At 42.8% G+C, this 21,815-nt stretch overlaps 2 protein-coding genes and 1 long non-coding RNA gene across 7 annotated transcripts; 1 reads left to right on the top strand and 2 right to left on the bottom strand.

Annotated features, from left to right (window-relative positions):
• Window positions 1–65: 65 nt before the first annotated feature.
• LOC100121847 (putative phosphatidate phosphatase) lies at window positions 66–11,217 on the bottom strand. 2 transcript variants are annotated; one of them, XM_001605407.6, is made up of 9 exons: window positions 10,896–11,217; window positions 8,415–8,566; window positions 6,850–6,954; window positions 6,146–6,348; window positions 4,232–4,289; window positions 3,981–4,157; window positions 3,465–3,614; window positions 242–897; window positions 66–166 (listed from the first exon to the last, which is right to left on the bottom strand). In XM_001605407.6, exons 1-8 carry the CDS (start codon window positions 10,957–10,959, stop codon window positions 808–810), a joined length of 999 nt encoding a protein of 332 aa, XP_001605457.3. In that variant the 5' UTR covers window positions 10,960–11,217; the 3' UTR covers window positions 66–166; window positions 242–807. The 2 variants fall into 2 exon arrangements, with proteins under 2 accessions (XP_001605457.3, XP_031788088.1); XM_031932228.2 differs by lacking the exon at window positions 10,896–11,217 and adding an exon at window positions 8,741–8,834.
• LOC116417703 lies at window positions 8,455–10,899 on the top strand. The gene is made up of 3 exons (XR_004227963.2): window positions 8,455–8,645; window positions 8,730–8,886; window positions 10,788–10,899. It is a non-coding gene; the product is annotated as an uncharacterized LOC116417703 (long non-coding RNA).
• A 2,938-nt stretch (window positions 11,218–14,155) lies between the features above and the next one.
• LOC100121829 (regulatory-associated protein of mTOR) lies at window positions 14,156–21,499 on the bottom strand. 4 transcript variants are annotated; one of them, XM_016988286.2, is made up of 21 exons: window positions 20,895–21,499; window positions 20,536–20,638; window positions 20,032–20,273; window positions 19,814–19,960; window positions 19,492–19,736; window positions 19,316–19,416; window positions 19,103–19,236; window positions 18,636–19,019; window positions 18,482–18,556; window positions 18,150–18,407; window positions 17,930–18,073; window positions 17,606–17,861; window positions 17,463–17,504; window positions 17,023–17,266; window positions 16,837–16,945; window positions 16,594–16,757; window positions 16,335–16,505; window positions 16,022–16,263; window positions 15,773–15,937; window positions 15,412–15,694; window positions 14,156–15,329 (listed from the first exon to the last, which is right to left on the bottom strand). In XM_016988286.2, the coding sequence occupies exons 1-21, from the start codon at window positions 21,129–21,131 to the stop codon at window positions 15,134–15,136; spliced, it is 3,942 nt and encodes a 1,313-aa protein (XP_016843775.1). In that variant the 5' UTR covers window positions 21,132–21,499; the 3' UTR covers window positions 14,156–15,133. The 4 variants fall into 4 exon arrangements, with proteins under 4 accessions (XP_016843775.1, XP_016843776.1, XP_032456238.1 ...); XM_016988287.2 differs by having other exon boundaries at window positions 14,156–15,326; window positions 20,895–21,498; XM_032600347.1 differs by lacking the exon at window positions 17,463–17,504 and having other exon boundaries at window positions 14,169–15,326; window positions 20,895–21,460.
• Between the last annotated feature and the right edge of the window lie 316 nt (window positions 21,500–21,815).

The raw sequence follows: 21,815 nt of genomic DNA on the forward strand, positions 1-21,815 counted from the left end.
CTTGACCAACCTTTATTTACGATGGAAAAATGATCCTTGTCTGGGAAACATTCTTCTGCTTCTTGTCGTGCTGCTTTAGCAAAGCCTCATTCAGTCGATGGATGTACGAAGTGGATTTATTGACGGACTTCTCAACTTCTATCATCTCAGTTGATATCTCATTCATCTGGAATACGAGAATTTATTGTAAGACTGAGTTTATTCACTATTAATTATTCTCATTATATACTTATATCCTCACAAATTGCTTATAACCAAGATATCGGTTGTACTTTAATTTGTTGTCATAAATCTGCCTGATTTGCACCATAAGAATCAGACAGAGTACAAGGCCACATAACAAATAAAGGGCATTTACACTCTGCAGATTGCGCATAAGCATAACAATAATATCTCCTCTTATCAATGAATGAAATAAAACAAAAACGTAATGGTAGCATTCATCACATAATCACTTGTTTTCACGGTCACGTCACTTGCTGGTACATTTATATTTCCTTTAACAATGTCGATGTAACGTAAATGGACGTTCGATTGTTTGTAACAATAAATATTTTTAACATAAAAATTAATATCAAACTACGAGTAATTCTTTTTATTTCGTACTACAACAGCTGAGATGTGACATGTGTAAAAATTAATTATGCGAGACGGGACGCCATGTTGAATATGCGCAGTAGCGCCAATTGCACGTGATTTTGAATTTTTCTAAAAAATCAGTTTTATTACGTAACTTATGTATATTCAAGTACATACATGCATACACAATATATAACAAAGTAAAAAATTTAATAATTGATTGCACTTTCATCTGTTTCGTCGAGTACTTCCCAATTCTTCCGAGATGCTAATACCACCATAGTTTGGAGATTCACTTCTCAATGGGGTGGATTCGAGCTGCAAAATCGACGAAGATATTTTGTTTAAGTATATATAGGAATATACGATACCAAAGCCACAATATTTCCAAAAGGTGTGTAAGCAGGATATTATTAGCGGTTATAAATAAAGAAACGTTATGCGTATTTTTATCGTTTATTAAAATAATTTAAATAAACTTACAATATTACTTTCCTTTTTATTAATTCTTTTTATACCAAGATTAATCGGATGATGCCTTTTTTTAATAGGGCTTTTTAATAGAGAAGGCTTATAGTGATGGGAACGCTGTTATCGAATGAATTTTAATATATGTTACTGAAATTTTTTAATTTCATACAATTCGAGTAGAGATATTTAGAATTTTAATATTGTACGTTATTATAGAAGTTCTATCAAAATTGAATGAGTGCATAAAGTGCATTCAACTAAAATAAAGTCAAATTCAATGCCTTTCTATCTTTCTATATTTTCTCATACTGACGGCAGTATAAAGTGTCATAAATATTATTAAATAATAAAAATACTCATTCAATGAAGTATCTAATACAACCTATTTTTCAGACAACATACTAAAAACTATTGCGGAATCGACTCGAATGAAATGCTCGATTATTTAGCTTGAAAGAGGAATCAAAAGATTCTGCTGCATATGGTTATAGGCATTTTAAAACAAGGACCCTCTTTACGATGCATTCAAATCCCTCGCGAATTTAAAACAAGCAAACTAGCCTCACTGTTTTATTGCTCTGTATGCTTAAATATTGCTACGGAACATTGTACATACATATACAACATAATACTCGTGTTACTATAAAAACATTTTTCAACGTGAAATAATCCTGTTCTGTTGTTCACAGACAATCAATATATATATACAATTACATTCACGTATTTTCTAACATATATCAAGTGCACTCAATGATCCGAAGTACAAAAAAAGAAATTCGTTTTTCTCTCTATATACATATACAAAACTGTAAAAGCAATTCTAAAGCAACATAAGCCAGACGATAAACGAAGCAGAGCATATACCTGACATGAAAATAAAATACACGTTTCCGACGTGAGAAAAAAGTGCAAGAGTGACCCAGTATGTACATGTGCGATTGGTATTTCAGATCGTCCCATATCATATTGTTATGACCGAGATATATATACAGAGAATCATATAAAAAACGCAATGGTCGATCGTTCGCTCGCCGATGTAGAGGGTCGAATGCAGCGGGTGAAAAAGAGCGCGATATCTATTATATAGACTAAGTAAATAATTATAGAGACCCGCACGCAGCGGCCGCACCGGATACCGCGCGCTGGACAATTTTTCAATAAGGAATCATCGTCATCGTGCATGACTGGCACACGCATTCTTCTCTTGTCATACAGCTACATATGTGCGTACACATGCGCGTGCACGTATATAAACATTAAAAAGGAAATAATAACCTCGCGAAGAGGGAAGATGCTTGGCGGTCGTCCCCCTTCGCTTCGAATACTCGTTCGGCTCCACATACGAAATTGCTACACGACAATACTTTCATTGATTATCGAGGCTGTGCATGAGCCTCGCTACGTTCGATTAATACTAGAACTAACGAGAACGATTACAAAACTTGACCTGATCAGGAATCGTAATCGTATAAGTAGATTAAAAATAAAAGCTTTTTCGGAGTAATTAAATAAAACAACACGACGTTCATTGTAACCCGGAACTACAATCCGTGCGTGCATGAATCTCGAGACACGACATTGAAGTGAATTCGATGAAGTTCAGAAATGCTAATACGCCGACTGTTTAACCCATTTTTTAAAGCACTTTGAATCCCATCGATCGAGCTCCGAATGGTCGTCTCTCAACGATAAATTGACGCTTTCCTCGTTGGATACAGAAATCACAGATTACATAATATCCATTTGTAAACAATCGCTCTCCGCATTTTCGACAATCTTCTATGACGTATCATCTGCGCATCTGTGTATGAAGGCAGTATTGAGTTTTTAAAACTCATCCTGTTCGAATAATTTAGTATTCAATTTACAATTGTTTTCTTAAAATTTTGTTTCCAGATAATCATGCATGAATATGGAAAATAAAGCAATCGTACCAAAACCAGTCCCAAAATAATCGCAGTCGAAATCAGAAAGAAAACTCAAACGATTGCACCAACGGCATACACAACACGCAGACGACACTCTAGAAATCATAGACTATAAGAGCCACTCTTTGTGTGGTACAACGTCTCTATATAACATTAACGCCGGTCGGCCATACTTGTACAATGAGATTTCCGTGCGCCCGGATGCATCATACATATACATAGATTGGTTCGATGAACCCCCCGCCGCCGCCGCCGCAGCTACAAGTAGTACGACGACGACGACGTCGACAGCGACGAGAACAATGAGAGGAGGGCAATCGATTCCACATGATAGAAGAGGGGGTGGGGAAAGAAGGGCATCATCGGTATAGGATCGCATGGTTATATAGCCGTAGGTCTATAAATTTAAGAGCGCTCGGGGGTCGGCAGCAAGCGGAGAGCGAGCTCGTTGGGTCAACAGATGCGGTTGCCCGTGCCGTTATTCACCTGCGTGCCCTCGGATGATGCGGCCACCTCGTAGTCGACCGCGCGCACCTTCTCCTCGTGTTGTTGCTGCTGCTGTTGCTGGGAGCCCGCGCGTATGCGGCTGTCGTCGCTTGATCGTCGCTCCTTGAAGAGGTCAGCTACGCCGAATACCTAAAAAGAAACCAGATAGGCACTCGTGTAAAGACCGATAGAGACTATAACGCATAAGTGTGTTGAGGTTGCGCGAATTCAGAACTCGTTGCTCAACGCGGCTATAATCAGTTCAAGCACGTAATTCGCGTAATCTTTATTATGCATTGTACACGCACGAACTTGAAACGAATGGAGTCATCGTAAAACTTTCAGCCGAGACAAAATTGCAACCTAGATAAATACTCTAGCTGAGACTGTATCATAGACTCTCAGCGCGTTGCGCAACAAAGGTTTAAAATGTATAGCGCGGAGAGAAGAAAAATAAAACAACAGCTGCAGTTGGATTACGTAAATAATAATTGCAATTACGGAGCGATTCTTTACCATGATAAGAGCGATGACAGTCCCTATGGTCGAGCCGGCGAGGACGTCGCTCCAGTGATGCTTGTAGTTCGAGATCCGCGTCATCGCCGTGAACCATGCCATCATGATGCAGATGAACTGCAGCAAGTGCCTCAGCAGCTTACTGCCCTTCCACGTGAGTCGCAGTTGCAGGTAAAGCTACGGATAAAAATTGTCATTCCCACATAATTCAATCCAGAATCTCGACCAAGGCTCGTGTTTACGAAACTCACCGCTAAGTAGACCATGGTGTAGGCCGAGAAGGATGAGTGCCCCGAAGGGAAGGACAGCCTGCAAGAATAAAAAGAGCTTTAGTCTACCGTAGCGCTTGTGTATATCCTTATATACGCTGAAAAAGTATAGGCAGACGAGTCGTAAAAAAATCGAGCAATAAAAGCCCGCCGATAGAAGCTGTGAGCTTATGGGACGCGAGTCTTTTTCATTCAGAGTCGTCTCTCGTAGACACACATCTGTGCGCGCGCAAAAAAGCCAAGGTCTCGACTAATATACACACTGCGAAAGTTTTCGCGCGGCAAAATTTTAAAGGCCGCGACTTACACAACGCACACCTAGACCGGATAAACACAGAGGGGGGAGGGAAAAAGAGTCGTGTCTGCCCGTCGTTAAAGTCGCGCGAGTCTTTTTCCTCCGTGCGAAACGTTCGTATATATGATAGCCGATGGGAAAGGACGGCCTGTTTGTCGTTAAGACCACGTGGAGGTAATTCAATAAAGAGCTGAGAAAAAAGTCTAGATACACTCGAGCGCGGCCGAGCTTTGAGGCTTTTTTCCCCTCGAATTGCCGCCACTTGGAAGGAGAAAGGTATATACGGTGCTCGCGATAAAATACAACCGAAGTGCTTTTTTCCGCGTGTGAAAAGTGCATCCAAGCGCTCTCTCTCTCTCTCCTCTTATATTTTTAAACCCTCAGCTCGGGCGTTCAGAAGTGCCACGCGCGGCCGATTCATCGCGTATCGGAGTTAAAAGAGAAAAATCACAGCCGCGGCGGAGCGAATCGGACGCTCAATTCGACGAAAGCAATCTCGCCGCGGCTGTATTTCCAGACTCCCTCGCGAGACGAGAAACAATTACGCCCAGCCGTTCTCGGATGTGTAATCTTGAAAGCTCCCCCGACTTAAACTCAAAGTATATTCACGTCCCATAATAAAATTCGCCTCGAGCACAAACCATCGGAGTCTCGAGTGGAGCGCACGCATACAAGCACCCACGTATAATATAAAGTAAAAGACCCGGACAGATACAGAGGGCCGAATTAAAAGCGGCGCGCGCGGGGGAGAGAGAGATGTGTGTACGAATGAATGAGTCCACTGTCCTTTACTAAACGCATCTATTTATAGGACTGTCCCAGGAAGAGAGAGAAAGTCTTTCGTCGCGACCCTCTTGCGCTACTCGATCCGCCTGTGTGTTTACAATGCGTGTACACACATAATGCGTCGCTCCTCGATAAAGCCCGCGAGCGGCGAGAACAAATGGATTATTAGGTGACGATTTGTACCGCGCGCTATCGCTCGGATCTCTCTGTCCGCTATACGTATTATTTATACTGCGCGCGATGAATGAAATTCGAGTCGATTTGTATGTGTGTGTAAACATGTGCTGTCAATGTAAAATACATAATTTCATATACGAGGCGCGCGAGATTGCTCTTATAAAAGTCCACTCGAGCGAGATTGCGCTGATCTCTCTTGGTTCGAGGATAATAATAATAATACATAATTCCACAGTGTGGCGGCGACGCGTGGAATTTTCGCTGAAGTGGCGGGTTGCATCTCGCTCGTTGGGGAAGGATTGGAAATAAAACTCGAGTGCGCGGAGTATTTTTGAGGCGTATCCTCGCGGCCCTCTTCACAAGTGCTTTGTTTTTTTCCTCGTCCGAATAGCCGTCCACCTGCTTCCGCGTGTGCATATATACAGATAAGAAGCTATCCTATACATACATCTATTATACCCAAAATTTTTCCTACATCGCTTACACGCTCTCGCGTATACTCTCGTAATCCAGATTATCACTCCGGACCAAAAATAATAATAATAACCCGGCGCATTCCAGTGTCTGGCAGGCCGAACCGCGAGTTAACTCTCTCGCTTCGCATCCTCGGGCCCAGCAATTATCCGTGCGCCGCTCACCTGAGTTCCTTGAGCAACTTTTTGGAGACCCCGGAGGCCGTGCACTCGAAATCCTCGATGTAGCGGTGTTGGTTCTGCGGCAGGCTGCAGTCGATGTTCGGCTGGCAGAGGGTCAGAAAGTGCGGCCGCAGCCTTCCCACCGTGTACTTGGCCACGTCGGTCGTCAGCACCGTGATCGCAGCTCCGAAGCCGAACATCCCGATCTGCGAACGCATATCACATTAATATACATGGGTATGTTTATGCGGGACGGATATATAGGACGTCGTGTCGCATAAATCTCTCGATCCGACTGTCGAGTGCACAAATGATCGATTTGGTTTACTTTCGCGGCGCGACGAGATACAGATCGAATCCGAGTTGTTGTCGTCGCCTATTGTATTATACGTGAATATTTCGCGCGTGACTGCGTCATTTCGAGCTGTTTGATTGCTTATACATCAAGATAGATCATTGCATCGGTACAATCTGATCAGCGTGTTTGTAACGGAAGAATGGGACGCATTAACATAACTCTGCGGTCGTCTCGTCTCGAATTACACCTCGTTCCTTCGAAAATATAATGATAAGTATGTTAATGGGGTTGTCGTAACAACCCGGTGATCAGTCCAATGCATCACGATAGCGTGGCTAGTGGCCTGACGAAAAACATCCTCATAAGAGATCCGAAGAAAACCGAGGCATCAATCAGTGCCATCGCTCACCTTAGTATAAGCGGCGCTCATCCAAGACGGAATGTTGAAGCCAAAAAGTACCAGCGGCGCCGAACTGCTCACCCTCTTCCAGTGACTGAACTCGAACACCATCATCTGCGAAGAACAATGCGATGCGTGAGAAAAAGAGTCACAAATATTGAACGATGACGCTATATCGAGGAAAACGGCGACATCTAAACACGCGCGCACCCGGAAATAAAAGGTGTGAAATCATCGACCAATATCTACTTTTCTCCAATATAACGTCATCGGTGTATATTACAGCGTCGCGCGATATTACGTCGGCGCGTGTATATTAAGATAAGAGCTATATACACGCATGCGAGAAACGAAGCCCTGGCGCACACCTGCAATAAAAGTCGAGAAGAAGAAGCCGCAAAGTTCGAAGACCCGAGGAAAGTATCACAGCAGCGCCCGGTGTATATCATAGTTCAACGATCGATGCTCTCTTGCGAACGACGTATGCGACGTTAAAAATTTCATGCAAATTTATGCGCACGAGCGGCGAGAAAAAAACTAACGGCGACTGATGATGCGCGAGACAGAGAGAGAGAGAGAGAGAGAGTGAACTACCGGGTACGCTCTTTGATTTCGGTGACAAAAAGTGGGCTACCCCGAGGTCACGCGCGACCGAGTTTGATTAGCCGAGTGTGTACCGCGCCGGCTGTTTGATTTAATTAGACGACGCGCTACTTTTATGCTAAATGTATATGTAAAGCTTCTTTTTAAAGAAATAATTTAGCTGTGAGCTTGATCGTGTACTTTCTCTTTTCACCGATCGAACCCCCCGCGCGCGCGATTGGAATTTTGTGTTCAATAGTGTGGGTTTTCTGGAAAAAGCTAGTTTCTAGTGGGCTGGCCTCCACGGCCATTTACACTGTCCTGTTTGACAAACAGCCGTGAGTTGGTTTCTTTTTTTCTCGGCGTTAGTTATGGTCAGCGCGTTCCAATACGGAAAAATACAATATTCCGACAAACGTAAATTACGCCTTATTATAAATATACTTATTATGCCTAATCTCTTTCGAGGATATCGCTTAAACTTTGTAGTCGCAGCCACGAAAAACCACACAAAGTCGGCACCGTTAGGCTTACGAATAGCTCCACCTTGCAGTCGAGTAAAGCGACTCTAATAACGCGTATTTTTAGTGCGGAATCGGTCATGAAATAACCGTCGACTCATTATGCAACGAGTAACGAAAGCACATCGCCGAACAATTATTCATTCTTAAAAGCCCTTCGATGAAAAACCGGATATCTATACAGCTATTAATAACCACCTGACAAGCAACTCCGGCGCGCACTGCACGCAAAGCCCCAAAACAAAGAGCGCAACGCGGTAGACGTCCGCTATGCTATATATACATTAAATCCCCCGTATTTGCGTGGGCAGGTGCAAAACGCACGTCACGTGCATACATCAGGGGGGGGGGCATCAGAGATGTAGGTGTATATATATATATATATATATATGTGTGTGTGTGTGTGTGTGTGTGTGCACGTGCGCGCGCGGGAGTGTATCGCGTTTCTATAAAAAGTGGAATATGACTCACCGTGCAGATTGGAAGGAAAAGCCCGATGACGTAGAGCATTGGACTGGTGACCGTAGAGTCGTGGAACGGGTGGCTTAGCGACTCGTCGTTGCAGAAGAAGCCCCGCTCGTACGGTTTGCCGAACAGGTAGAACATCAGCACCGTCATGCCCACTGAAAAATTTCACCCGTGTTTCAGCAATTTTCATCGTTGAGCGTGATTATCTCCGTCTGGCTCCCAGGGGTGTACAAGGTATGTAATGGTATATGGATGTCGGAGGATCGCGTGCGCGGTCGGAATTTCGGTACCCATCAGTGATTTCGCGCTTGAACGCAGCTTGGATTTACCTTCGAGGAAGTAGCAATACCATTTTCCTCGTCTGGATTACCGTATACTTTTGAGGATAAGATACCGAACCACATCATCAGGAAAGTAAAGAGAGGCCTATACTGCACCCCGGAGAGACGGCACATCGCAGATCCCGACGACATCGGTAAGAGAAATGTAATTCCCTGCTGAATTCTTATCGTAAGTCACGTTTATTTTTATCTCGTAAGCTAGCACCCACACTACTCACGCGCGCGAGCGCGATTACAATTTTCCTCTCCACGTGCCATACAGTATACACTGAGGAGGAGATTCCTCGAATGCGTCTCTCGTGCTATATAATTGCGGCTTTTGTATCCCCGTCAGTTCCTCTCCTGCCGGCAAAAAGCGCATCCTCACACCTACTCCCGAGGAATCCCTTAGAAAAATACACCGTAAATAAACAGACAGAAAACGAGCTCTTCTCTCTCGCCACTTACTGCCTGTCAGTTCGCCGACTGTAGGGAGCAGCATATATATATAAATATATATAGTGTGCAACCGGCGGTATGCAAATCACCCGCTGCTGGCGCTCGATAGCCCAGCCGAAATTTTCGAAGGCGCGCGCGGTGTATAGGTGCAGTATAGCGAAAAACGAGTTTCTGATCCCTGTAGCAAGCCGCGAAAGGAGCGCCAGAGAGACATGTATTATATACACTCTTGCAGCGCAGTGTGCGTATAACCGCCTTGACACGCTTCGCAGGATTCAGACCGAATTGTGCTCTTTCTCTCCGATGCTCGTTTCGACGCCGCTTGTTTCACAGCCGTTTAAAGGGACACGTCTGCTTTAAGCCTTTTATGCGCGCATGTTATAAGTGCCTATACGCAGTAGTGTGGGTCTCTGTGCACCGAAGGGTGAGCTGTTTCTAGGGGGGACAGACTAAATGTTTGTTTTTTTTTTTTCGTTCGACAACGCTAATTGCGATTCGTCGTCACATTTTCAAATGGATTCTTGCGTAAGAACATATTTTTTCTCCGATGCATAGGTATAGTTGCGGAAGCGTTCTTGAAAAAAAAAACGTGCTACACGTGCGGATGATAAAACGTCGTCCACGCGCGCTTTGTGGGCTTTTTCGCTATCTCTAAACCACTCTATACGTTATCCTATACGCGACGTTATGAAGCTTTTCCTTTTTTCCCGGCTGGAATTCGCTGAAACTGACGGAACCTGAGTCGTGTCTACTCAGTCTATGTTTGTTTTTTTGTTAGAGCAAAAGAGTCAACAACGCGAAAAAAAAGCATATCGATTCTCAACTTCGTCGTTGATTTACACAAGCGTTAAAAAATTTGACACTCGAGCTGTATCTTGTCGCGCAGCAAAACGTCAGCGCGCCGCTAGCTGCGCGTCTTAATATCGATTCACGACCTCGACGGGCGAGTCGCGCGCGATGACAATATAAAAGAAAAAACTAAATTACAAAAATCAAGCGGAGATAAAACGGGCTCGAAAATACCTGCGCTGATTAATCGCACCGTTTTATCGCGGATTAAAATCGTTCGGCGTCACGCAATCATCGGGAGCGTTTGCCCAAGGATGAGTAACCCGATGTGTACATATTATACGAACAAAAAGCAAAAAAAAAAAAAAACACGCTACCGCAAAATCGCCATTTCGGAGCGAAGCCTGTAGCAAACGCTCGCGAGCGTCCCCTTGCAAGACCTATAGCCAAGAGTATAAAAGTATAATAAGTACAGTCCAGCGCCCAGTCGGCAACAAAAGGCCGCGGCCCCCTCTGGTCATTGACGCCCCCGCGCGAAAAGTCCGCGTCTATATAATGCAGCAGCAACGGCGCACGCACGCACGCGTTATAACGCGTATATACGAAGCCGATCGATCGATTCCGCGTAGCTCTTTCTCTCCCCGCATCAGCAATTTCCTTTTACTCGTCGCTCCCCTTATTACTAAGTATTGCCTTTATTGCATCGGGGGGAGAGAGAATTGGCGGCGGATGTTTTAGGTTATAGGGACGGCATCGAAATCGAGTTTCCCGCGCGCAGCTGATCATTGCGTGTATGTTACATATATAGTCATAGTCACCGCGCCTCGCTGGTATCCACGGACGTCGGTGAGAGAGAGAAAGAGAGGGACACGTATTTGCGAGAAGCAAGAGTAAAGCTGAGAACAGAGCTACTCACCGACGAACAGGCAGACGAAGTCGATGACGATCTTGCGCAGCACGAACTTCGAGCTGCGGTCCATGTCGAGGAACCAACCTCCGGACCGGAGCAGCAGACTACGGACACTGAGAGAGATGATACGAGTCACTCAGCGCAGACGAGAGAGAGAGAGAGAGAGAGATATCAATCGAGCGCCCGGCGCGGGCCGAGACTCGTCAGCGCGCGCGAATTTTCGCTCGCTCTTTCTGTATAACGTAAGTCTCGGTGTGTATATCACGCGGACGCGAGCGCCGCCTGCAGCAGCACACTCTCGGACGGCTGCGTCTCGACTGACTGCTCCACGGCGAAGCTTGTAGTGTATACGTATAGTAGCTGAGGTGTGGGTATAGCTATACTGTGTACACACACACGCTCTATCCCCTCTTCTCGCCAGCTCCGATGGCCTACTGTGTGCTCTGTGTGTGTATAGCTCTTTTTTCGCGTTTCCGCCTAGCTTCTATATACACCAGAGGGAAAGAGAGAGAGAGAGAGAGAGAGAGAGAGAGAGAGAGAGAGAGAGAGAGAAAGGGAATACACGAAACAGAGTGAGGTAAGACAGCCCGCAATTAATGCTGATTTAATGGTTGTTTTTACTTTTCGCCCGCAGCCTCATCATCTCTACAGGCGATCTTTTTCGGGGGCCGCGTGTCCGTGATTCTGAAACCCGCTGTGTGTGTGCGTGCGTGTGTGACCCATGGGATTTGACTGACAAATGCGTTGAGCCTATAATAATCTGGGAATCAGCCGTGCGCGCGTGTTTGCTTTGCTTTTTCGGAGCAGCTATTATACGCCAATGCGTCTTTTGAGACGCGCCGCGCTTTATTTTGCAATTTCTCGCGCGCGATTGAATCGCTCATTACGTGCAGCTCCTATTCGCCAATGAAACTCCGGTTATTTGTTCGTTTAATTGCATAACTAGACGGTCCTCGCACGTGCGTGCGCTCTTCTATATTGAAAGAATCGCGGGAATAAATCAGAGTTATTATATTTGTTTTTCAAGCGCAGCACATCAGACAGCCCGAGCAATTTGCGAGCCTTGATTGCGCGCGGAGGTATGCGATCGCTTATCCGCAGTCTCCGATCAAAATTCAATTAACGTGAGCGCGCAGCTGCTGGTTACAGCGTTATTTAATCCGACGCACTTTCGGTATCTGAAAATTAATTCTATAACGTATACACATAGGTGAAGTGAAGAGGAGCTCCGATTCACGACTCGACTCTACAAATCACTCGTCGTTCTTATAATCCAATACTGCGCGCATAGATAAGCCGAAAGCCCTTGAATTTTTGTTCACGGAGCAGCCGCGCTTGTGCGTAAGCCGCGAGATTCAAAAGCGAGAGCTCTCGCGCGCAGCTGACCGAAATATTCAAATCTCCGAAATTTATTTATTCCTCGCGCGCCAAATGACTTCCTGTCCGGAATCCTAGATTCACAAGAGCGATACCTCCTATTGCACCCAATCCATTATACGAGCAGAAGCGCATAGAGCCCCTATATAGCTCGTCGTCCCTTCTAGGGAGAGAGAAAAACGAGGGGCAGAGCAAATCCGGCATCACTTTTGACGGGTTGGGATGAAAAAACGCGCAAGGGCCCGAAAGAGAGACGAGAAGAAAGAGAGAGAATCCGCAGGTGCCGTCCCTAAAGAAAGACAGAAAGAGATCCGCTGCCGGCGCGCGGAGAAATGGAGAAGCCACTATACACAGATAAAGATCGTTGAAAATCTCTCAGGTAGAGAAACCCGACGACGAGAGACTACTCTCTCTCTCTCTCTCTCTCTCTCTCTCCCTCTCGAGCCCCTAACTCTCGACAAAAGAGATTTAACGGCGGGCCCTCGGAAAATTCAAACTGCCGCGAGAGAAGAGCCTTTTATACCTTATTTAGCCTCGCGCATGTGCGCACCTTTGCTCAAAACCTCTCGCTTTTCTCTCGCCATGGTTATTTATTAGACGCGCTGTGCGCAGCTCTTCCCTTTACTCTTTATCTTCTTCCTAGACTCTCGGAATTCTTTCGTTACTCCTACATATACCTATACTACTCAAGTTCGATGCACTGCGCGCCTTTACTTTTACTTCTCTTTCTGGAGAGAGTCGGCGGGAGGATGAAAAAATGCCGAGCAATTAGTCCTCGCCGCGATGCATTAGCGCATTTCTCGAGACGCGGCTTTGATCCCGATGACGGATTACTTTTCCGAGAGCTGATATACATGTGCGATTTTTTCTTTTTTCAATATCGACCCGATGGTTTTCAACCTCGTCGTCGTTCGCGGAATTTGGAATACCTCGAGCGTAACGCAGTTTCGATCGATGATCGCTACAGGTAACTATACGGTTTACGTAAGTAATCGCGTCACGATACAAAGATTTTGCCTGCGGGGACGATTACTTTGTTCGGAATCAGAACGGTATAACTCCGTGGATGTGTGATTGAATTGCGACAGGTATTATAACAATGAGCGTTACTCACGCATCGTGTTTGAATTTTTTGCAAATAACAGACGCAGCGGGGAATCACGAGCTTTTACGCTCTAAGACGTGTGAAACGTGCGAAATACTTCATATTTTTTTATTGAAAACCTACGATTACGTCTTATCTCCAAGAGTAATGATTCAATCGGCGAAACGTACTTAGCGATGAAACTTCCGAGAATTACGCACAGCGATCGCTCAAAACGTGAGTCAAATTAAATACAAATTATTTTTTTCCGCATTTTCCCTAATATCAATTCGAACTGTCATCGCAGAGCGGCAATTCGTTCTCGGTATGATATAACTAATAAACGCTTAATTATGCGCGACGGCTTATCGCGCGCTACTCGTCTAAGCCTTGAATGGTTCGCTTCATGTTATACTGTAAGCGCGCGGGCTTGCGTACGGAATACTAATAAATAATTATGCTCAATGTCGCGCACTTCACATTACTTTCTTTCTGAGGATCTGACGAAAATTTTCAATGAGCCGCAGGGATGGCTCAATTACTGGCTAGTGCGATAATGATAAAAGCCTCTCTGACGAGCCATGACTGTGGCTCTGTTTTTATACTTCCTGTCATGTGTGTATACTCCCTGTGGGCGCAATTACAGGGATTCCGACTATACGGGCTGTAAATCACATCGGTGTAAATCAAATTTTTTAATTACGCAGACTGAGAAGCGAGATACTTGCGGCCATGAAAATTATAATTTATTAGACTTGTAAAATTAATATGTTTAAAGTGAAAAATTCGTTGTAATGAAAAAGACTTATTTGCTTTAATGTCATTGCATTGTACTTTATTGTTATATGGGTTGGAAGGCTACTATGTGCAAAGATGGTACATTGCATTGTGTGTATGCGTTCACTTTTATTATTTATGTGTATATTTATCATTTTCTCCTCGGTGTATGCGCTCGTCTATCCAACGCGTTTTGTTAATCTTCGCTACTTGACTAGTTTCTCCTTGCATATTATTGGTGGAGTGTTAGTTTTAGTTTTTATTGTAAATAGAGGGCTTTGTCATTTAAAAAAATCTTAAGTACGCTTTACTAAGCTCTGTCGAAAATATTGTACAATGGCATAATCATGATTTGCACGCGCTCGGGTGCGCTTCCGAAGCGAATGCATTTTTATGGCAAATACGCAAGCACACAGACATAGGCCTTTGTCGTTATCAAACATACCTTCATTTTTATTTCGATTAGCATACATCGCTCAGGCACACAAATTTACAGTCAGCGCAAGTTTTCTTTTTGTAATCTTATACTTTTTTTGTATATGCGTGCGTGTGCATATGTATTTACATAGGTAGCATATACCATTCAACAAGAGGTTTAACATTTCTTTTTACATTATTCGTCATTCCTTGGTGGAAAATAATCGTAGTGGCTTTTAAAATATCACATCTATCGGTATAAGTTGCAAGTTGCTTATACCCTATAAAAAATCGTACACACTACGTAACAAAATCATTAATCGTACTGCGGCGTAGCATTTGGTTTAGTGCGCTTCATTTAAATTGTCTTGGCTTCTCTGCATATAGTGTACGTAGACGTATAAAGATCGAGAAAAGCGGATCGAAGTAGCAGAATTCATATCGAGAATTAAAATGTTTAAGGGTGCACCGATGTTCTCGATCTAGTTAACGTTACTCGTCTTTTAAACATAATTTTACTTGATTTGCACAATTCCTCTCAGCGAACAAGGTGGGAAATGTAACTCTATAAGAGTTCCATCTCGGATGGTCATCTGCGATGCTCAAGGCCGTAAGCGATCACAGTGTTATCAACGCAACCAGCGGCCAAAACGACCCGATGTGGATGAAAACTAAGACAACTTGCAGGGCCGATCCTCGTGCTCATGAAGCCCTCGTGAAACTTGATTGTGTTGAGGTGATTACCTGATATATTATACATACTGATGCACTGGTTTGTAGAACTGCTAAGAAATAAAAGTGTTTGTAAATGTATTCGAATATGAAAAGTACTTTTTTAAGAGGTGTATAATAATTTTCATAAATTACCATCCAAAAATATCTGCAGATTCATGCATCACGAAGGACGTTATTCCATGTGTCGTTTGGACCATATTAACAGATGAGTTTTTCCTGAGATCGAAAAATCGAATGTCACCAGAAGAAGATCCCGTTATCAGTCTGATTGGTGAACTCGCAGATTTTTTCAGATACGCCCCCAGAACCCATGCATTGTGCTCTCTGTAAGTCATAACTCTCGATTCCGTAGCCGGCAACCTTCTATCAAACACGCGTACCGAACCATCTCCACAGCCAAGCACCATCATGTTACCTGTGACAATTGATATTGTAATTTAATTTCATTTTGGTAATTTATTTTGACAAAATGAATGAAATATAATATGCTCACCTGCATTGTCTGTATCTAGACAAGTAACGCAACAATCAGCACCCGTAGGAATGTCCTGCACTTTCAATTCTGTTTCGGCATTCCATAGTCGCACACTTTTTACGTCACCTGTTACCGCTAGTGTCAAAGATTGCTGCTCCCAGCTCGTTACCAGACCCGCAGTGCCTACAAAAATACATCACTAAAATGTTAGACGCTCGTCTGATAAAGGATAAAGCTTTTTTTTTAAACTCGTAGCCACATTAATACCTGTAGAGCCCTTAACAACCGGCTGAAGATCACCCAGAGCTTGCCAAGCGGTCAGAAGTATAGGCTCACGTCCTAACATATTGTAATAATTTTTCCAAACTCTAATAGAGCCATCGTCTGATCCTACCATCAATAATGCTACGTCGTGGGAATTGATGAATTCCAAAGTTGTTATTTTAGATGGTCTAGTTCCTCGACTTGGGTGGTACGTAAGTTTTGATCCACTTTGATAATCCCATATTCTACAATGAAGTATACATTAGCAAGAGTCAGCAATAACGTTTTATTAGCGGAGGTTATTAAAGCTACTTACCCAAAATAATCTTTACATGCCACGGCTAAGTGAGAGTCAAAAGGATGAAAAAGTAAAACTTCCGGTGGTTGCGGACAACGCCATTGAAATGCATGTGACTCTATCCGTCCATTTACTGCCTTCAACTGTTCCTCTTTTACTTCCCTTCTCTGCTTTTTGTTTCGCGAGTACCTATACAAATACACAGATGCATTTAATTATTTTAATCGCGAAATTCATGATATAATTAAATGCGTAATTAAAATACAAAGCCTCGTACCGCCACTCGCGTTCGTGATGCGCGCGACTCTCAACGTCGTTCGTGGACTCGGCTTCTGCATCAAAACTCACGGGTTGAGCAAATTGGGCACAACTCCATTCAACAAATTGCGAGGTTATTAATGGACACTTGATTCCTGGTACCTCATCCGATTCTTCCGATATCTGTACAAGAATCATATGAACTTTTATGTTATGAAAAAATACATGTATAAAAGATAAAAAAACTAGGATCTTAACACACCGTATTTGGTATAGGTTTTCTTGCACGACTTGTATGAGTTGACAATCTCGTAGACCGTAAAAGGTCCGTCGCTGACGCTACGGTAGGCGGTGATTCCCCTTTACTATTGCTATATGTAATTAAATAAAATAATTGAAGTTTAATATGTTATTTTCATATTTTAATACCCATCAAAAATTTAAATACCTCAAATAATTAGTTCTGTTGGATGGAGACGGAGGTAACGATAAAGATGACGACATTTTAGCGTCGCCTACTTCTTTTGGAGCCGATGATTCTTTTACCTGACTTCGAATGTAATTTGTAACTTTTTGTGCCATTTGAGAAACGCCAGGATGAGGATCATTATCAAGTCCGCATAATCCATGCCAAAGTTTCATATAGACGCTTCCGTATGAAAGACTAGGCAAGTTTCCGAGAGAACTGTGGCCTGAGAAAAATAATTAATGATTAGAAATAATTCAGAGTGGATTATAATACAAATTATATGTACATATATTTATACGTTTAACTACGCCCAATAATAAAGCTGACAACATATTATAATGCTTTGCGCGGCGCAAAAAAATGTGCTCTAATTAAAATTACATAAAAACATGCGTGCGATGTAGTATTTAGCGAATTACCCAACGATTCACAAGGTTTCCTCACAAACTCCCAATTATTTCCTGGCACGCGAGATGAAACAAGAAAAGAGTTATCCACAAGTGCCATAACCGCGTTTTTATCATAGCACCGAATAAGTGCAAAATTTAGTCGACTGTCTTACCTAAGCTGCTAATCGATGAAACTGAAGAAACTCGTTTGATTTTATCAGGACCGAATCCGTCGGTCGTGTCTATACTATAAGTACTGTTCGGCGACAGCATTTTTAGCCTATCTTTGGAACCGATTCTTCTCATGCCGCTGAAAGGTGAAAGAGTTTCGACAACCAGATCTCTTCTGCTATTTTCTTCAGCAATGGCCAAGGTAACAAAGGAATTTTCAAAATGCAAAACCATCCACTGAAGAGCTACTACCAATTCCTAGTAAAGAAAATGTCATTATAGTTTACAATTTTAGTCTGGCAATATTAATAGAATTAGATACTTACTTTTCTGACTAGAGGACACATATCGTAGGTCACTGTATTAATTAACATCATAGCAATAGTTTGGTCAATATTGTTGGCGTGTTCACTTCGTTTTGTCACGCTGTTTATAAAAGTTCCTAATGCATACACACTGGCAGCGCGAACCTAATACAAAAGGCACAATAATAATGAGTTTAACTGTAAAGTGTATAAGTCTAAACTAAATAAAAACAATAATTACCTCTGGCACGGGGTCTTGCAAGAGATTATAAAGTTTTTCGTGCGCAATATCTCGTACGCCACACCACCTAGCTTTATCATAATTGTGCCATAAGCGCGCAAGGCACAAGCATAACCACTGCCTTAATAGAGGATTAGCATCCCCAAGCTGCTCTAGACAAATAGATACTAAACTACCTTGCAAGGCAGCTTCTTGACCCGGGGGATAATTGTTAACTATACAAGCAAGTACAAAAGCTGCCAATGTTCTGTATTCACTCTGCAAGAAATAAATGAATAGTTAATAATAAAAAGAAAAATCAATGAGAAATAGATTCAAGGAGTTTTATTAACCTGCATTGAGGTATCTTGCAAAACGGACAAAAAATATTTATGGCCATGGTCACGTACTAAATCAGCTTGACAAGTCTAAAATGTATAATGAAATTATAATTAATAAAATAAATATAATACTTTTAAAAAATTTTTTCAAAATTTTACAACTTACATTATCTACAGCAAGTATTTTAGCCCAAATGAAAACCAGGAGGGGTCGAAGTTCCTTGGCATTGCTTTGCAATAATTTTAGCACGTAAGGAAAGATCCCAACGCTCAAAGCTAAATTGACTGCCCATGGCCCTAGATCAAGGAATCGTCCTAGCAATTCCAATGCTCTGAGTCTGTGCACCTGACTAAGCAATACTTGTAGAACTATAGGAAGCTGCTCTGGAGGATTACGATTTTTGGAACCTAATACAAGCCAAACTTGAAAAGCAGTAAGCTGTTCTTCAAAAAATGGCGAGTGAACAAACCGATCCTCCGATTCTAAAATATTTGGTAATTGTGCTAAACACAAATCTAGAGCTAAATCCCATGCCTGCCACATTGGATGCTGAAACATTCGATCAACACTTAACTCAATCTCTTTTTTTAAATTTAAAAGTTACTTTTATTTAAACAACGGAAAAAATTTACCTGATATGTGGGAGGCAGCTTTGGACAAGAAACTGGTGTACAGTCATAGGATCGTAATATTCGCTCAGCTAATAAAAAATTTCTAAATAAACTAGCAACCAGTAAATCTTGTCTAAATAACCTTTGGAATAAATCTAGAAAAAAAAATAATTATTGATTTTTATTTACATGTAAGCTGTGGATATTTATAAATATAAAGCAAAGGCAATTCACCTCTAGGTAGTGTATTCCATGCTATAGTATCTGTAATAGCAGTAAAAATCCAGTTGAGTTCTCCTAACATAGTCCTTCTATCTGTCAATTGACCAGGTATTCTAAAATCATTTATTTAAATAAAGGAATTGTTTATTTTCTTTATATTTTACTATTGCATGATATTTGATGCATACTTGTCTATGAGGTCTAGTGATACTTTTGGCACCAACTTGGATGTGTTTTGCATTACAAACCAGCGTAATGCAATTTTAATAGGAGTTGTAAGGCAAGATGTGAATATATCTGCTGGAAGATCTGGATTCATAGGTAAAATTTGATTGGCTGCACAAGCTGCCAACTGAATACAATTCTTATAGGACGGGGCTGTCAATGGAACAGCACCTGCTGTTCTGTTTTGTTGAATAGCTTGCTTTTCCAACTAAAAGAGGAAAATAGTGTATGAGCAATTAAAGATTATAAAATTTATATTTTTTCGCATGCAATATATCTATTTACCTCATACTCCTTTTCATGCTGATCAGCAAACTGTTGAAAAGAATCAACAATTATACCTGCATTAGAACAATCGTATACATAAATACTAGGGGCTCCCATCCAAGTTTGTAAGTCGTACACAGACAGAGGAATGTACTGAGTATATGTCTAAATGAAAAAGAAAATATGTAAAATATTGATTGAAAATAGCTCAGCTATTCTGATTATAATATACCTACCCTATTGAATACCCATATCTCTCCATTACTCGTAGGCTTTGGTACACCATGACCATTATAATGAAAAAGTACTCGCTCCTCCTTAGCATTCCTTCTCAAAGACGTACAGAGCTTTTTGACCTCCTCTACTGTTGGATCCAAGCTCTGTTTATATCTGGCTCTAGGCTGCCACCTCTCGTATTGCTTCTGCAGATTAGAACCTATGGTCTCGAGAGCCTTTTGAGGACTCAACGACAGTGGATCTACAAAGCAACAATGATGTAAGACAGCAGCAAATCATAGATGATCGAGTGAAAGAACGATTTGTGTATGAAACAAGAAGAAAAAAGACTGATCACACGCGCGTGCCATTGCACTTTGAGCGGCATGTATCAGCCGCTCTGCCCGAGAACGGGAGAGACGTATATTACGTAATTGTGGCTAGTGGCAGAGCAAGAAAACAACAACAATGAAAGCAAAATAAAAGCCCAAAGAGTTGGAGCCGTACTAGGCCCTTGTCATTACCGATCCAGCACTCGAGTCGAGCGCAGGGCTGTGTCTTAACGATGTCCGGAGGATCGACGCCAACATTCAGGCAGAGCACCAGGGCGACGCTCACGGTTTTCATCTACGAACACATAAAACAAACAGCGTGAGAAATCGTGCATTAGATATATACGCATAAAGTCTGATGTCATTCTGCAGCATATCTGCGTACTAGATTAATGTACGAGACACGACAGAAAATGATCGTAGTTCTTACAAAAGTGCATGCCAGCGTCGACATGTGCAGTGTGCGACGCACCTGCATCGGCAGGTACTAAACGCTGAGGACATGTTTCGTGCATCATAAGTGTAAACGATTTTACAAAGAAAAGACAAACCCGTTCTTTCATGCGCCAGGTCTGGCTGATGCAGTTGACACCCTCGATGGTGACGGTGTGCCTTGGCTTGTTGAATGCCAACGGCATGCGCCAGTCCACGTCGTTTTCCATGTGCTTGAGTATGTTCTTGATCGACCTGACCGACACTGTCGACGGGGGTGGCATCGTCGTGGATGAACCGTCGCTACTCTCATCGCTGTCGCCGCGGCTGCCGCGCAACGACACGAGTAGCGACATTGCCAGTCCGCTCGTCGTCGTCGTCTTCCTCAACAAACCAACCTATTGCGTTGTAATGCGGACTGTTGATTCTGCTACTCCTATATGCACTACTTATATTACTTGGCTACTTGTGTAGACAACTGGTCTTTAAACAAGCAACGCGTTTCAGCAGCTCACGCGACAACGGATTTACTCCGTTTTCTAGCGGCGGCACTACTACTACGGACATTCGGCGCACAAGGAATTACACACACCTCGTGTGGATGCACACTATATTCTCTGCACTATGCAGCAGACGCACCGTAACCTCAAGACCTCGCGTCCCGAGCGGAAGCTATAGAGGCACTGCTGCGAGCTCTCGGCTACTCGATCCGATGCTTGTATTATATGTACTAGATATGTGTATATACACGGTATAGCTTGCAATTTAACATTTCGCTATAGGTAGGTACTATCAACGAATATAGACTTCCTATAGAAGAACGGTTCTGGGTTAAAATGGGGGGACGAAAGCTTGGGTAACAGGCCGTTAGTTCTGTTACCCAACCGCTCGGCGGCGCCACCTATGAGTTTCCTACAGCTTGGCGCGCATATGAGCACGCACAAGCAGACGATTCATCATTCATGCAGTATATTATGTAAAATATACTTTTTAACAATAATGAAAGTAAATAAATGACAAGAAAATGAATAATGAGTGTG

This window comes from Nasonia vitripennis, chromosome 5 (assembly GCF_009193385.2).
Source record: "Nasonia vitripennis strain AsymCx chromosome 5, Nvit_psr_1.1, whole genome shotgun sequence".
Classification (NCBI taxonomy): Eukaryota; Metazoa; Arthropoda; class Insecta; order Hymenoptera; family Pteromalidae; genus Nasonia; species Nasonia vitripennis.

Coding starts and splice junctions, on each gene's coding strand:
- LOC100121829 (XM_016988286.2), bottom strand. CDS start 21,131: ATGTCGCTACTCGTGTCGTTGCGCGGCAGCCGCGGCGACAGCGATGAG. Junction 19,961..20,031: donor AGATATGGGTATTCAATAGG/GTAGGTATATTA, acceptor TTTTTCATTTAG/ACATATACTCAGTACATTCC. Junction 15,695..15,772: donor TCTAGATACAGACAATGCAG/GTGAGCATATTA, acceptor CAATTGTCACAG/GTAACATGATGGTGCTTGGC.
- LOC100121847 (XM_001605407.6), bottom strand. CDS start 10,959: ATGGACCGCAGCTCGAAGTTCGTGCTGCGCAAGATCGTCATCGACTTC. Junction 6,955..8,414: donor TTTTCCTTCCAATCTGCACG/GTGAGTCATATT, acceptor TGTTCTTCGCAG/ATGATGGTGTTCGAGTTCAG. Junction 4,158..4,231: donor ACACCATGGTCTACTTAGCG/GTGAGTTTCGTA, acceptor TTTTATCCGTAG/CTTTACCTGCAACTGCGACT.